At 50.2% G+C, this 14,506-nt stretch overlaps 2 protein-coding genes across 2 annotated transcripts; one reads left to right on the forward strand and one right to left on the reverse strand.

Moving 5' to 3' along the window:
* Positions 1-3,025: 3,025 nt before the first annotated feature.
* On the forward strand, positions 3,026-6,416 carry Tmem79 (transmembrane protein 79). Its single transcript, XM_075978604.1, has 3 exons — positions 3,026-3,940; positions 4,156-4,369; positions 6,203-6,416. Exons 1-3 carry the CDS (start codon positions 3,163-3,165, stop codon positions 6,414-6,416), a joined length of 1,206 nt encoding a protein of 401 aa, XP_075834719.1. The 5' UTR covers positions 3,026-3,162.
* Glmp (glycosylated lysosomal membrane protein) lies at positions 5,969-11,465 on the reverse strand. Its single transcript, XM_075978603.1, has 6 exons — positions 11,313-11,465; positions 10,565-10,819; positions 10,215-10,406; positions 9,900-10,118; positions 8,414-8,670; positions 5,969-8,308 (listed from the first exon to the last, which is right to left on the reverse strand). The coding sequence occupies exons 1-6, from the start codon at positions 11,427-11,429 to the stop codon at positions 8,143-8,145; spliced, it is 1,206 nt and encodes a 401-aa protein (XP_075834718.1). The 5' UTR covers positions 11,430-11,465; the 3' UTR covers positions 5,969-8,142.
* Between the last annotated feature and the right edge of the window lie 3,041 nt (positions 11,466-14,506).

Below are 14,506 nucleotides of genomic sequence, written 5' to 3' on the forward strand. Positions count from 1 at the left end.
CTCTGGGCAGCGTGGCTTCTGCTGGGCCACTCTAAAGTCCTTGAGGGACAGTTTTTGTCAAAGATGTCAGAGAAACCGGGCGTACTAGAGCAGACTTAACGTCCTACCACTTAGGGAGCCTAAGCAGCCTGCGGCAAGTTCCCAGCCCGATTACCTAGCGAGACCCTGTTTCAAAAAATAGATAAATTTTTTAAAAAGAGCGCCTTGGCGAGGTGACTCAGCGGATAAAGGCGCTTGCGGCCAGCCTAAGCTCGACCCCTGGAACCCACGTGGTGTAAGGTGAATCCACTCGGGCACGCGCGCTCCAGGGCATGCCCCACCCCTTGATAAAATGAGATTTTTTTTTTTAAAAAAAAATTAGTTTCAAGGGAAGAAAAAAAGAGAGAATGGAGTGCTCAGCTCTAAATGGGACAACTGGAGGCTGGAGAACCTGAGTCTCAATAGTTTACAAACCAAAGGCAATACCTGCTTCCGAGAAACACCACAAACTGAGACCACCTAGGAACAGATCATCCAAAGGAAATTCCTAACATTCCAACTCTTGTAGATAGGATCACCTGCCAGCACACACCCATAGCTTTTCACCAGGAAACCCCTAGACAAATGTCAGCCAATTGGGGTCCTGAACCTTAGAGATCCCTCACCCTCACCTGTGCCCAACCCTAACTGAGCTGGGGCTCTCCCATCACTCCAGTACGCTGGACACACAGAGAGTCCGAGTTTGCAAACTTGTGTAAGAATAAAGGCTCTGCTTTTACATACAGGACTCGGTCTCCTAGTTGGTTTTGGGGGATTCTGTGATCTGGGCCTAACAGGCTCAGTGGTTAAGAGCACTAGCTGCTCTTCCAGAGAACCCGCATCCAATTCCCAGCACCTACATGAGCTCACAACCTTTTGTAACTCCAGTTCCAGGGGATCCGACACCCTCACGCAGACAGACATACACGCAGGCAAAACACCAATGCACGTCAAATAAAAACGAATTAGTTAGGACGGCTACCCCAAGACACAGAAATGATGGAGGAAGAGGAGCAGTGAAAAGGTTTTAAGAGCCTGAGGTAGCAGAGCGCTGCATCTAGACAGTATTTTCCAGACACGACAGAATGGTTGCACACAGGAACTGAACACCCATGACTGCATGGAGTCCAGGCATGGGTGTGGATAGAAGCACTAGAAGTTGATGGCTGCTGGGGGAGGGGCAGTGGCCACCAGAGACACTAGATTCAGGTATTCCGCGTGTATATGTGTGGTGGCATGTGTTCCACCACGGCACACCTGTGGTTGACAGAGAACTTGGGGAAGTCCCTTTTCTCCTTCCACAATGTAGTTCCTAGGGGTTGGGGATTTAGCTCAGTGGTAGAGGGCTTGCCTAGCAAGTGCAAGGCCCTGGGTTTGGTCCTTAGCTTCAGAAAGGAAAAAAAAAAACCACAATGTAGTTCCTAGAGATCAAATTCAGATAATTAGACTTGGCGGTAAGTACCCTTACCTAATGAGCCATTTTGCCAGCCCTAACCATAAACCTAAGCTAAGGTGTCTGGGGTCCTGTATGTGTATATACTGCTATGCTCCTGGCTCTGGGCCAGCAAGCCTTCCTTTTGTTTCTGAAACAGCTTGGTCTTATCCATCTGCTGGGCTTTGGCTTGCTGTTCCTCTACAAGGATCAGTCAGAAACCTGAACGACCACTGGGTTTCAACTTTTGAAAATTTCTTATGTACAGTGTTCTGGAATGCATGCCTACACGCTAGAAGAGGCACCAGCACCAGATCTCAGTACAAATGACAGCAAGCCACCATGTGGTTGCTGGAAAATTAACTCAGGACCTCTGGAAGAATAGCCAGTGCTCCTAACCTCTAAGCCATCTCTCCAACCCCTAAATGTCACTTTAAAGAAGCTTTCCCTACTGAAATTCTCACACTGATTCAGTGTGATTTTGTGTTGTGTTTCTCTGTAGCTTTGGAGCCTGTCCTGGAACTCTCTCCGTAGACCAGGCTGGCCTTGAACTCAGGGATCCTCCTGCATCTGCCTCCCAGTGTTGGGATTAAAGGTGTGTGCAACCTTCTCCCAGCTGAATAGCACATTATTAATAACAGATACTCAATAAACATTTACAGAATGAACAAATTTGCAAATATCATCTTTTTCCCAACTTCCTCTAAGTACCCTTTGGCATACAAACCCATGTTTTCCCTGATGCTTTCCTGGCCTGGAAGCTCTTACACATCCAGAACATCTAACATCCACGCCTCAGTGTCCAGCTGCACCCTTACTTTGAAATAGGATGCCCTCCTCCTGTAGAGCTCTGTCAACTGGCAGGTTCTGTAGGGCAGGGCCTGCGCCTTTAATCTGAGCCCCACCTGCTCTGGTCAGACAGGTTTGGAGACACAGGTAAGGGGAGGGAGACTGGGAAATACTTGCAGAGCCAGGTAGGAGCCGGGCAGTTCCTTTCTGGGGATCCTCGTCTCTCCCTCTCCGTGGATGGAAAGTAAGAGGGTATCTTGGGTCCAAAGGGCCGGGGTAAGAGGGGCCCTAGAGGTGAAAGAGGAAAAAGAGCCCAGACCAGAAACAGTGAACTGGAGAGTGGCAAGGAGGAAAGAAAGACAAGGGAACAGCCGCACTAGAGCTGGAAGTCTGAGTGGGGCCCAGCCCTGTTGAATTGGGTGAGACTGGCAGGGGTGGGGGAGTTCAGAAAATGACTGGTTTCTGGACTGGGGACTAAGGAACTGAGTATCTGGCCACTGGTATCAGCTGCTAACAGAGTTCCAGGCCGAGATCTGCAGGGCAAAGGGCAAGTGGAAGGGTGAAGGGGCAGTTTCTCCATAGAATGATTCTCAGTTGTAAAGAAGTTCCTCCCGTTCCATGGCCATGAATCCGGGGGTTTTGGTGGAGAGCGTAGAAGGCAGGTGTAGGCGTAGGCTGAGGTCACAGCTGCCAGGGCTTGTGCCCCCTGACTCACCCTTAGCCCTGCCGCTGCCACCGCCCTCTGTCTCAACACCTTCCTCCGCACTGTGTTCTCCCTAGAGTCCCATGAGGCCGGCTGCCCTGGTGCGATCCAGTTTGAGGAACTGTCCTGGGGCGAGAAGACAAGGTATTTTCACAGAACTTACCCCACTCCCTTTAGGATGATATCACCTTGGGGTAGACCTCAGAACTGAAGCCTCACGATGACAGAACCGGAGACACTGGCCCTGCTGGAAATGAAGGCACCTGAGGCTCCAGAGAAGAGCTTACCACGAGCTTTAGCCCCCACTGACCGGCAGCTGGAGGGAGAAGATGGGACTGAGTCCCCTGGAGCTGAGTCTCTCAGACTGGGGTCTTCAGTTGGTTCCCCTACAGTCAGAGAGGGGCCCGAGGATGGTCCAGACAGCACTATCAGTGAAGCCGCGACTTTGCCTTGGGGAACTGACCCCCAGTACATCGTTCCGCTTCCAGATCCCCCAGGCTGGCGAGATATTGAACCAGAGCCCTTAGAGTTGGAACCACTCCCTAAGTCGGAGGAACCGCTCCCTAAGTCGGAGGAACCGCTCAAAGATGATGCCAGTTTGCTCCCTGAGAAGTCAGTTAGGGCCTTCGTGCCCATTGATTTACAGTGCATTGAGCGGAGGCCGCAGGAGGAGTGCATTGTGCATCGTAAGGCCGGACAGGCTGAGCGTAGGAATTTCCTGCCAACCCGACTCAGCCACCATGAGCTTCCAGAGCGCAAGTGGGCTGAGGCAGTTGTGAGACCTCCTGGCCGGTCTTGTGGGGGCTGCGGGAGCTGTGGAGGCCGCGAGGCGCTGAGGGCTGTAGCCTCGGTGGCTGCTGCTCTCATTTTCTTCCCCTGCCTGCTGTATGGAGCTTACGCCTTCCTGCCCTTCGACGCTCCGAGGCTGCCCACCATGAGTTCCCGCTTGATCTACACCCTACGCTGTGGGGTCTTTGCCACCTTCCCTATCGTACTAGGTGAGTCTGGGCGGTGGAGAAGGGTCACCTGGGAAGAGAACTACAGAGACTTGGTTAGGGTACTTTCTCTTCATTCTGTTGGAACCGTTCAGGGCACCTCAAACCTGGCACTCTGCTCCCTCTCTTCCAGAGAGCGGTTGTGATCTCTCTGCAGTGTTGACCCAGGAGCCGGCCTGGGCCTGCCGTTTCTGACCCCCGTGCTTCCTCCCCTGCAGGGCTCCTAGTGTACGGCCTGAGCCTGCTGTGCTTCTCCGCCCTCCGGCCCTTTGGAGAGCCGCGGCGGGAAGTAGAGATCCACCGGCAGTACGTGGCCCAGTCCGTGCAGCTCTTCATCCTCTACTTCTTTAACCTGGCCGTGCTTTCCACCTATCTGCCCCAGGACACCCTCAAACTGCTGCCTCTGCTCACTGGTCTGTTTGCAGTATCTCGGTGAGTAGGGGCTGTGGTGGCCACGGTTGGGGAGGCGTGAGGAAGTGAAAGTGCCAGAACCTCCAGGGGCTGAAGGTCTGGAGAACGGAAGGAAGTCTGAGGATTTCTGCGCGCACACCTGTCTTCACTGGGAAGCAGGCGCTCAGCTCCCTTCTCCTTCAGAAGCTGCTCTCAGAGGTGTGCCAATAGGGAGCTTCTGAATGCTGTTTACTTTGGTACGGAGACTCATCTAAGCACAGGACTGACCATCCTATAACCTCAGGTGGAATTTAGTGCGTCCCCTGAAGGTACTCCTCTAGTCTGTGACACTCTAGTCAAAAAGCTTTAAAAATTGGCTATGTGCGACATTTTCTGCTTTATTTTGATTGAGGCAGTCACCATCTCACCATGCAGCCTGAACACAAACTCTTGGTAATCCTCCTGTCTCACCCTCTCCAGTGCTGGGATCACCACCACACCCCCTTCCAGGTTTAAGCATTCTAATTGCTAGAAAGTTCTCTTTTTTTCTTTGTTTCTTTTTCCTTCCTTCCTTCCTTCCTTCCTTCCTTCCTTCCTTCCTTCCTTCCTTTCTTTCTTTCTCTTTTTCTGAGACAGGGTATTTCTATGTAACAGCCCTCACTGTCCTAGACCAGGCTGGCCTCGAACTCACAGAGATCCACCCGCCTCTACCTTCCGAGTGCTGAGGTTAAAGGCTGCAATGCCACTGCCCCATGAAAGTTCTTTATTACGCAGTGCTGGAAACTGCCCTAAAGCTGATGTAGTAGCTCACTCGGGTCTGCAATCACAGTACTTAGGGGGCTGAGACAAGAGTTCAAGTCAACCTGAATTGCATAGTGAGTTCTGGGTCAACCAGCACAACACAACTACGACCTTGTCTCGCAGGTGAATCTCTGCGTTTGAGGCCAGCCTGGTGTACAGAGTGAGTTCCAGAACAGCCAGGGCTACACAGAGAAACCCTGCCTTGAAAAATAAAATAAAGTGATATGAAATAAAGAAACAAATAAATAGACTGCCCTGACCCCGACCTTCATGGTTCAGCCGTGGACAACACAGATGAGTTACTGCACTTGAGCAGCCTCCTCATCTAGTGGTTAAAGGCTGGGACCCTTGGAGCCCACTCCAGCGGGCAGGAAGTCTGCCTGGCGGTGAGCAGCACTTTCTACCCAGAGGCCAGGTCACCCTCACGGCCGCACCACTTTTCTTTAATTCAATTTGAGTCATCAGTGAATTTTATTTTATTTTTATTTTTTTATTTTTTTGGATTTTCGAGACAGGGTTTCTCCGTAGCTTTTTGGTTCCTGTCCTAGAACTAGCTCTTTTTTTTTTTTTTTTTTTTTTTTTTTTTGGTTTTTCGAGACAGGGTTTCTCTGTGGCTTTGGAGCCTGTCCTCGAACTAGCTCTTGTAGACCAGGCTGGCCTCGAACTCACAGAGATCCTCCTGCCTCTGCCTCCTGAGTGCTAGGATTAAAGGTGTGCACCACCACCGCCCGGCCTAAATTTTATTTTATTGAGACAGGATCTCAAAATGTAGCCCACACTGGCCTGAAAATCTGTAAATCACATAAATGAACATTTAGTTGTAATTTAATTAAAATGAAATTAATTTGACTCACTTTAATTTTAAATAGTAAATAAAAGAGAAGACAGGGAATAATATTCTCACTTCAGAGGTGTGGGAAAGTAAACATTGTATGTTCAATACATATAAACCGGATGTTTGTAGCAGTCAGTACCAGTCTTGGCACCCGCTCCCAACTGGTCTCCCGCTGTCTGCTTCTGAGATTTAGCCAGCTGGGCCCTGGAGAGTCGATAACCTTTGTCATGCTCCCACAGGCTGATTTACTGGCTGACCTTTGCTGTCGGGCGCTCCTTCCGAGGCTTCGGCTACGGGCTGACTTTCCTGCCGCTGTTGGCCATGCTGATGTGGAACCTCTACTACATGTTCATGGTGGAGCCGGAGCGCATGCTCACTGCCTCGGAGAGCCGCTTGGACTATCCAGACCACGTTCGATCCCTCTCCGACTACAGGTCACGCTCATGGGGCTGAGCTGCCCTAGGGCTGTGTAGGGGTCTTTCAGCACCTCCCTGAAACAGTTGCAGGCCTGGCCTTTGCCCGGATCATAGACCTTAGATGGGAGGTACCTTGCTACTTAGGGGCCCCATCCAAAGGAGCCCAGACACCCCAGTTCTCTCCTAGTTGTGCTGTACCCCTGGAGTGAGAGAGCCTAAGGCAGAGACTGGAGAAATATACTCCTTTTTGGGCAGCCCTCCACCGTGCCAAGCCAAAGCTAAGGTCCCAGCTTCCCGTGGACCAGAGGTGTAGAACCACAGGCCAACCTGAACTGTCTGCCTAAGCCCAAGCGTAGAGGTTGGTTCTCATCAGACAAGGACTTCGCCATCTTTGACATGAGGTGAAAGCCTTCCTAAGGGGCCTGTCTCGGTCAAGCTGTGACCTTCCTCCTCCCAGCCTACATGGGTTCCTTCCACTTTGCAAACTTCCAAGAAGTACTAAGGGGTTTTTTTTTGTTTTGTTTTGTTTTGTTTTTTTTTTTTGGTTTTTCGAGACAGGGTTTCTCTGTGGTTTTGGAGCCTGTCCTGGAACTAGCTCTTGTAGACCAGGCTGGTCTCGAACTCACAGAGATCCGCCTGCCTCTGCCTCCCAAGTGCTGGGATTAAAGGCGTGCGCCACTACCGCCCGGCTTAGTACCAAGGTTTTAAAAAAAGGTGTGTGTGGGGATTTGGGGTGGCAGAGAGATGAAACCTCCAAAAGAACTGTGGATGGATTCCCATGTAGTGGCTGGGATGGCAATGACTACTTGTCCAGTATGTATGTGCGAGTATGTAATAAATCATGGCCTGCTTCCCATGGCTCGTTCTTCCTGCTAACGTCCCCACCCCCAGGACATAAGTCACCTCCTGGCATCAAGATCAAGGGGTGGAGGGTGCTTCACAAGAGGCTTGGGGAGAGACCACTAGGATTGGCGATAAAATGTGCCCTCGAATAGAAATTGCCTATTGCCTTGGAAGTCTGTCTCTCAATCTTCCCATTTGCTGGACCTAGCCTGGCATGGTGGCACAGGCCTTTAATCTTGGCGCTTGGGAGGTAAAGGCCAGGGGATCTCTGAGTTTAAGGCCGGCCTGGTCTACAGAGTGAGTTCCAGGACAGCCAGGGCTACACAGAGAAACCCTGTCTCAAAAAGAGAAAGAGATCGGAATCTGGACTGGAGACATGGATGGCTCCGTGGTTAGGAGCACTTGTTCTAGCAAAGGACCCTGGTTCAATCCCTGTTACCTGTATGGTGGTTTACAACCATCTGTAACTCCAGTTCCAGGGGATCTAGTGCCTTCTTTTGACCTCCACAGGCAATACTCTCTCTGTCTCTTGTGCACGCACATACAAACGCAGTGCACATCCACACAAGCAGGCAAAATATTCACACATATAAAATACATAAATCTCATTTAAAAATAAGAGAGAAGTTGAAATCTTTTTTGGGAAAAATATGTCTATTTCATGCACCTTAGGGCAGCCAACCAGTCGCTCACTGTAGGCCTTCAAGTCTTACCCAAGGGAAAGGAGAGTGGTAAATGACAGAGAAGGAACATCAAGGGGGCCCTTCCTTTTCCCAGTAATTCTAGCTTCTCCCAGGGAGCCCCAGTAAGCTGAGGCTGGCTTTTGAGGTTCTGCAGAAAAGCAAATGACAACACTGCCCCTCTCCCCTCCAAGGTGTGAGGCACAGCAAGGCATGTGGTCCTGCCCCTCCATCTGCAGTTCAGTTGATGGACTGGTACTCAGAATACGGCTTGTGTCGCAGCAGCAGAAACAGGCCTCCCCCCAGCAACAGGAGCCCTGGAGTTCCCAGGGCCACTGCCATGATTCCGAGGACCAGTGGAGATAAGGAGTCCACTGGAGGGACACCCACTCCCAGAAGCATTGACCTAGAGCAAGAAGGTTTTAAAAAAAGGAGGTAAGCAAGCTTAGGAAGGAAGGCTGAGGGGCTCAGCCCTTCTCCACATTGACCTCCCCAAATCCTTGGCTCTTACCAGGAGAGGTAGTATTCGTCCCAGTAGCCAGGGCCTGTGGGAGCCCCAAATGTCAGAGTGAAGGCACAGAAGTTTTTCTGGGACCCAAAGAAGGCTTGGACAACAGGTGAGCGAGGGAGCGAATGTGCCAAGGTGTAGTTAAGGGAGGACACCTGGCAGGGGAGGGCTGATTCTCGACCCCGCTGCTTCTGAGAGAAAGCCACTGGTCGCCATTGCATGAAGCCAGATGGTGAAGAGTCCCACAACAACTGGTCCAGCTGGAGAGAAAGGCCACGGAGGCAGAGAGATGGACCCACCTGTGCCAGCCTCTCCCAGATTACTACAATGAGGCCAGCAAGCGTCCCCAGTGCTAAGTGTCGTTCTAGGATGGGCATGGCCGGTTGTGGCAGGGCCCAGTCCTCTCTACATAGAGTAGAGAGATGAGCAGAGTCACAGCCTTGCTCTTCTGCCATTGCTCCCTCTGGGCCCCGGGTCACAGAGAATCCCATCTGAAGACCATGAAGCACTGCTTTTGCCTGCTTCCTTGGAGGGCAGAGATGTCAGGTGATACATCAGTACAACACAACACTAAAAGCATCCAGACAGAGTATTGTTAATAAACGGGGACCATATGTGGTGGTGCGTGCATTTAATCCCAGCTCTCAGGAGGTAAAAGCAGATGAACCTCTGTAAGTTCAAGGCCAGCCTGATCTAGATAGCAAGAGTTCTAGGTCAATCAGAACTCTATAGGGAGGGGCTGGAGAGATGGCTCAGTGGTTAAGAGCATTGCCTGCCCTTCCAAAGGCCCTGAGTTCAATTCCCAGCAACCACATGGTGGCTCACAACCATCTGTAATGAGGTCTGGTGCCCTCTTCTGGCCTGCAGACATACGCACAGACAGAATATTGTATATATAATAAATAAGTAAATATTTTTTAAAAAAAAGAACTATATAGGGAGACCCGATTAAAAACAAAACAACAAACAAACAAACAAACAAAATCTTTTAAAAAATAAGAGGCAATGGGGCTGAAGAGATGGCTCAGAGGTTAAGAGCACTGACTGTTCTTCCAGAGGTTCTGAGTTCAATTCCCAGCAACCACATGATGGCTCACAACCATCTGTAATAAAATCTGGTGCCCTCTTCTGGCCTGCAGGGACACATGCAAGTAGAATGCTGTATACATAATTAATAAATATCTTTATAAAAAAAGGGGGGACAGTAGCAGCTGGAATGATGGCTCAGTGACCGAGGGCTTGCTGCTCTTGCAGAAAACCAAAATCCAGCTTCCAGCACCCACGTCAGGAGGCTCACAACCATTTGTAATTCCAGCCCCAGGGTATCTGATGCCCACTTCTTGCCACCACAGGAACCTATACACACCTGCAAACACACATGCAAAATAACACGTTTTTTAAAAAGTAATAAATGGTTGGTTGGTTTTCTGGGATGCTAACAGGATCCCGCTTCATATTCCCAGCCGTCTACTCCCCGTGGAGACCGGACCTGGAAGACAGCAGGTGCGTACTCATCGTCGATGGAGTGCAGCTCTTTCACGGAAGGGCAGCCAAGGCCAGTATCCAAGGTGGCCACTTCTAGGCCAAACAAGGAGTGGTTTCCACGAGGAGACGCTCCAACCAGGGCAACTTCTAGCTGGCAGGCGTCTGCGCTGTGCAGGAGGCGAGGGGGCTGGGCAGGTCGGCCAGATCCCGAAAAGGCCTGGACCTAGGGAGGAGGAGGAGGCCACGTGAAGAGAATGGTGCTTGAAGGATACTCCCATCTCACAGATCAGCCTTCTGAGTTCCTTCCCCACAACCTCACCTTGAAGGCCAGGCTGCCATTGGCAAATGCTCCAGTAGGGTCATCTATAGGGTGGCCTTGGAAAGCGGAGCTCAGAGTGGTGCGGTCCCAGGAGCTGTTCCAGGAGAACTCAGCCAAGGAGTAGGGAGGGTATTGCTTTCCTGAGGGCTGGGCTGCCCCTTCGGAGACCTTGGTGCTGTCAAATTCAAGCAGCTGGGGACAGGGTGGAGTGGAATTGGGCTCGCCTCCCTCCGACATTCTCCTGCAGATCGCTCCCACTCCACCCACCCTGTCCTTAGCCCTCCCCTCTCCCTTTGGGTAGAAGGAAATTGGTCCCTGTGTTCTTCCCTCTGAGCTTTCGGCCCCCTCACCCTGGTGAAGACAAGAGCAGAAGAAAACTGGATGCTGTTCTTGGGGAGCACCATTAGACCCCCATCGGGATCAGGAGACAGCAGGAGACTCCAGTTGACACTCAGGACACTCTGCGTGGTGTTGGTGGCCGCCAGCACCACAGCTGGAGGCCCTAGGGTGCCCCATACATAGTGCAGGGTGGAGTTGGTGCCCACTGCCCTGATATGAAGCAGGTTCTGGGGATTTGATCCACCGGAAATAACCTCCATATATACCTAGAACATGGGATTGTGGGATGGAGAGAACAAGATCAGGGATGGTCACAGGCTAAGACGCAGTTTGTGGGTGGAGGACAGGACCTGGGCAATGCCAGGGACGGCAAGGGCCTTTGAGGCCTAGGCAAGAGGGATGTGTGGAAATTGAGGAATCCTGGAATCAGGGGCAGATGTAGGGTTGAGAAGAAATAGGGTAGATCCCACGATTACCCTGACCTCGGTGAGGCGATCAAGGCTTAGGCCTGAGAAGGCTTTTTAAATCCCCAAACTTCCCTGTTGCTGGGCTCTGATGGCTTGACGTCACCAGAAGGCAGGAAGCCGGCATGCATTCTCTCCTCCACAGTCCTTCCCATCACTCATGGCTCCATGCTGGCTCTCTGGGGTCACTCCTCTCTTGCATCCACCCTCCACCCCTTCGTTGCCCCAGATTCCAGTCATTGTAGAAAGGTTGTATTTCTGGAAGCATCTATTACGTTAATTCCAGAACTCTTACCTGGCGAGTCTCTTCTCCCAGCAGGCCAAATGGAGCTGCACACACAAGACTCAAAAGGAGCCATGGGGTTGGGGCACAGGGTACCCAGCCCCAGTAAGGTTCCCAACAGCAGCACATACAGCCGCTTGGAGTTTAACTCAGCGGAAGAGGCTCAGAGTCACATGACTCCCTTCCTCCTGATTCCTTTAGAGGGCGGGCCACCTAACCAGTTCTTAAAGAGACCGCGTCCATTAACACAGTTGTCAACACAAGTTGAAATAGCGTCAGGAAGGCTGAAGGTAAGATATATTATTCTTAACAGGTTGGCCTGGAAGACATTCCAGACCACCTGTGCAAATACTCCTGCTTCTCCTCAGACCCCCTGCCAGTCCCATCCAATATACCGGGTTAGCATGTATGCCCAGATGTAAATTCCATGTGGAACCATGGCAGAAAGGTAGAGAGAGGAACCCGCACACCTTCAATCCCAGCACTCCCAAGGCAGAGGCAGGCGGATCTCGGATCTCTGTGAGTTCAAGGCCAGCCTAGTCAACAGAGCTACAGGACAGCCAAGAACACACAGAGAAACCCTGTCTCAAAAGAAAACAAAACAAGAACCCTGGGGTCACCAAGATGACCCAGTGGGTAAAGGTGCCCCAAGTTTGACATGAGTTGGATATCCAGGACCAACATGGTAGAAAGAGAAAAATAATTCCCAGAAGCCATACCGACTCACACGTGCATTCTGTGGCATTCGTGTCTACACGAAATGTATAGTAATAATAATGATAATTAAAGCACCCTCAGGTATGGTGGGAGGGATGGCTTGCTTCTGTAACACTGCCTTCTGAAGACTGAGGTAGGAGGAGCACCATGAACTTGAGGACAGCCTGGAGAGCTTTAGTTAAAATCAAAGAACTGTTGGTGCACGCCTCTAACCCCAGCACTCGGGAGGCAGAGGCAAGTGGACCTCTGTGAGTTCTGGGCCAGCCTGGTCTACAAGACCAAGTTCCAGGATAGGCTACGAAGCTACAAAGAAACCCTGTCTCGAAAAACAAAACAAAACAAAAAACCTAAAAAATCAAACCCAAACCCAGAAGGGCTAGATAGCACGCATGAAGTCCTGGGTTTTCTCTACAGCACCACAGAAAAACAGAATGTGCTTGGGTGGTGGTGGAGCACGCCTTTAATCCTAGCACTCAGCAGGCAGAAGCAGGTAGAACTCTGAGTTAGAGGCCAGCCTGGTCTACAGAGCAAGTTCAAGGACAGTCAGGACTAAGAGAAATCCCCGTTTCAAAAACCCAACCAAACAGGATGTGGTGGTCCAAGCCAGGCAGTAATCCCAGCCCTCAGCGGTGGAAACAGGAGGATTAGAAACTCAAATTCTGGGCCTGAGAGAAAGTTCAGCAGGTGCTTGACAAACAAGCTTGATGACCTGACCTCAAATCTCAAGAACCTACATGGAGGAAGAGAGAACCAACTCCTGATAGTTGTCCTCTGGCATGACAAACACATACACAACTATATAATGAAAACATCGCAGAGGGTTCCTTTTGATCATGTATTTATTAGATTCCCGGAAGAGCTCACACTTTTATTATGAAGTTATGCAATACAACAATTTGACTAAATGCATGCTTTTTGCTTAGTTTTATTTTTGATTTGTTTGAGACAGGGTTTCTCTACACAGCCCTGGCTGTCCTGGAACTCGGGTTCCCTGGAAGAGCAAAAGTGCTCACAGCCACTGAACCATCTCTCCAGTCCCAACTATCTTTTTATTTTTTTTTTTTTGGTTTTTTCGAGACTGGGTTTCTCTGTGGTTTTGGAGTCTGTCCTGGATCTAGCTCTTGTAGACCAGGCTGGTCTCGAACTCACAGAGATCCGCCTGCCTCTGCCTCCTGAGTGCTAGGATTAAAGGTGTGCACCACCACCGCCCGGCTTTGGGTTATTCTGTATAGCCCTGGCTGTCCTGGAAGTCACTACGCAGACCAAGCTGGCCTTGAACTCAGAGATCCACCTGCTGAGTCCTGGGATTAACATGTGCCATCACGGCCCAGTAGAGCTCCTGTTTTAAAGACTATTTTACTTATTTTTTAAAACAATCTGTTTAGGGGCTGGAGAGATGGCTCAGAGGTTAAGAGCACTGACTGCTCTTCCAGAGGTCCTGAGTTCAATTCCCAGCAACCACATGGTGGCTTACAGCCATCTATAATGAGACCTGGCGCCCCCTTCTGGCTTGCAGGCACACGTGGAAGGAATGCTATACACATAATATAATAAATAAATAAATATTAAAAAAAAAACAATCTGTTTAACTTTATGTGCATTGCTATGAAGGTGTCAGATCCCCTTAAACTTAAGTTACAGTTGTGAGCTGTCATGTGGGTGCTGGGAATTAAACCTGGGTCCTCTGGAAGAGCTGTCACTGCTCTTAACTACTGAGCCATCTCTCCAACCCCCAAGGCTATTTTATTTTTATTTTTGTGTGCATGCCACCTCTGAGGTTAAAAGAGAGACTTGGATCCCCTGGAGCTGAAGTTAGCTATGAGTCACCCAGTGTAGATGCTAGGAATTGAACTTGTTTCCTCCTAGAGAGCAGTAAGCTCTTACCCAGAGACAGGGCATTTACTTTGCAGTCTAGCTAGACTGGCCTTAGACCCAGAAGAATATTGTATAGCAAGTCCTTCTCCATAACACAAGCTCCCAAACACTCAGAGAATTAGCAAAGTTTGGCCTTAGTTTAAGCTTGTTCCACTAGCTTGTATAACTTAAATCAACCCATTCAATCCCCACTGTGGCGTGGCTTGTTACCTCATCTTTCCATGCTGCTTTCTCTGCATCTGGCTGAATACCCAGTCTTTCTTCTAGGAGACCTCCTTCATTCTTCCTGCCTAGCTATTGGTCATTCAGCTCTTTATTAAGCCAATCACAGTGACACATCTTCACACAGTGTAGTATTACACAACGCCGTCTCAGCTTCCTGAATGAGTGTAATGTCTGTGAATGCAGGTGCACACGGAGGTCAGACCTCTCTCCTTCCACCCACTATGGTATTTGGGGACTGAACAAATGTCATTGGCTTTAGTGGCAAGCATTTTTGCCTACTGAACAATCTTACTGTCTCAGTAGACTTTGTTTTCTTTCAGAGACAAGAGCAGCACAGAATGGTCTCCTACTTGTTATATAGCTGTGACTCTTAGTGTGAGCCAATTTTA

This window comes from Microtus pennsylvanicus, chromosome 7 (assembly GCF_037038515.1).
Source record: "Microtus pennsylvanicus isolate mMicPen1 chromosome 7, mMicPen1.hap1, whole genome shotgun sequence".
Lineage (NCBI taxonomy): Eukaryota > Metazoa > Chordata > Mammalia > Rodentia > Cricetidae > Microtus > Microtus pennsylvanicus.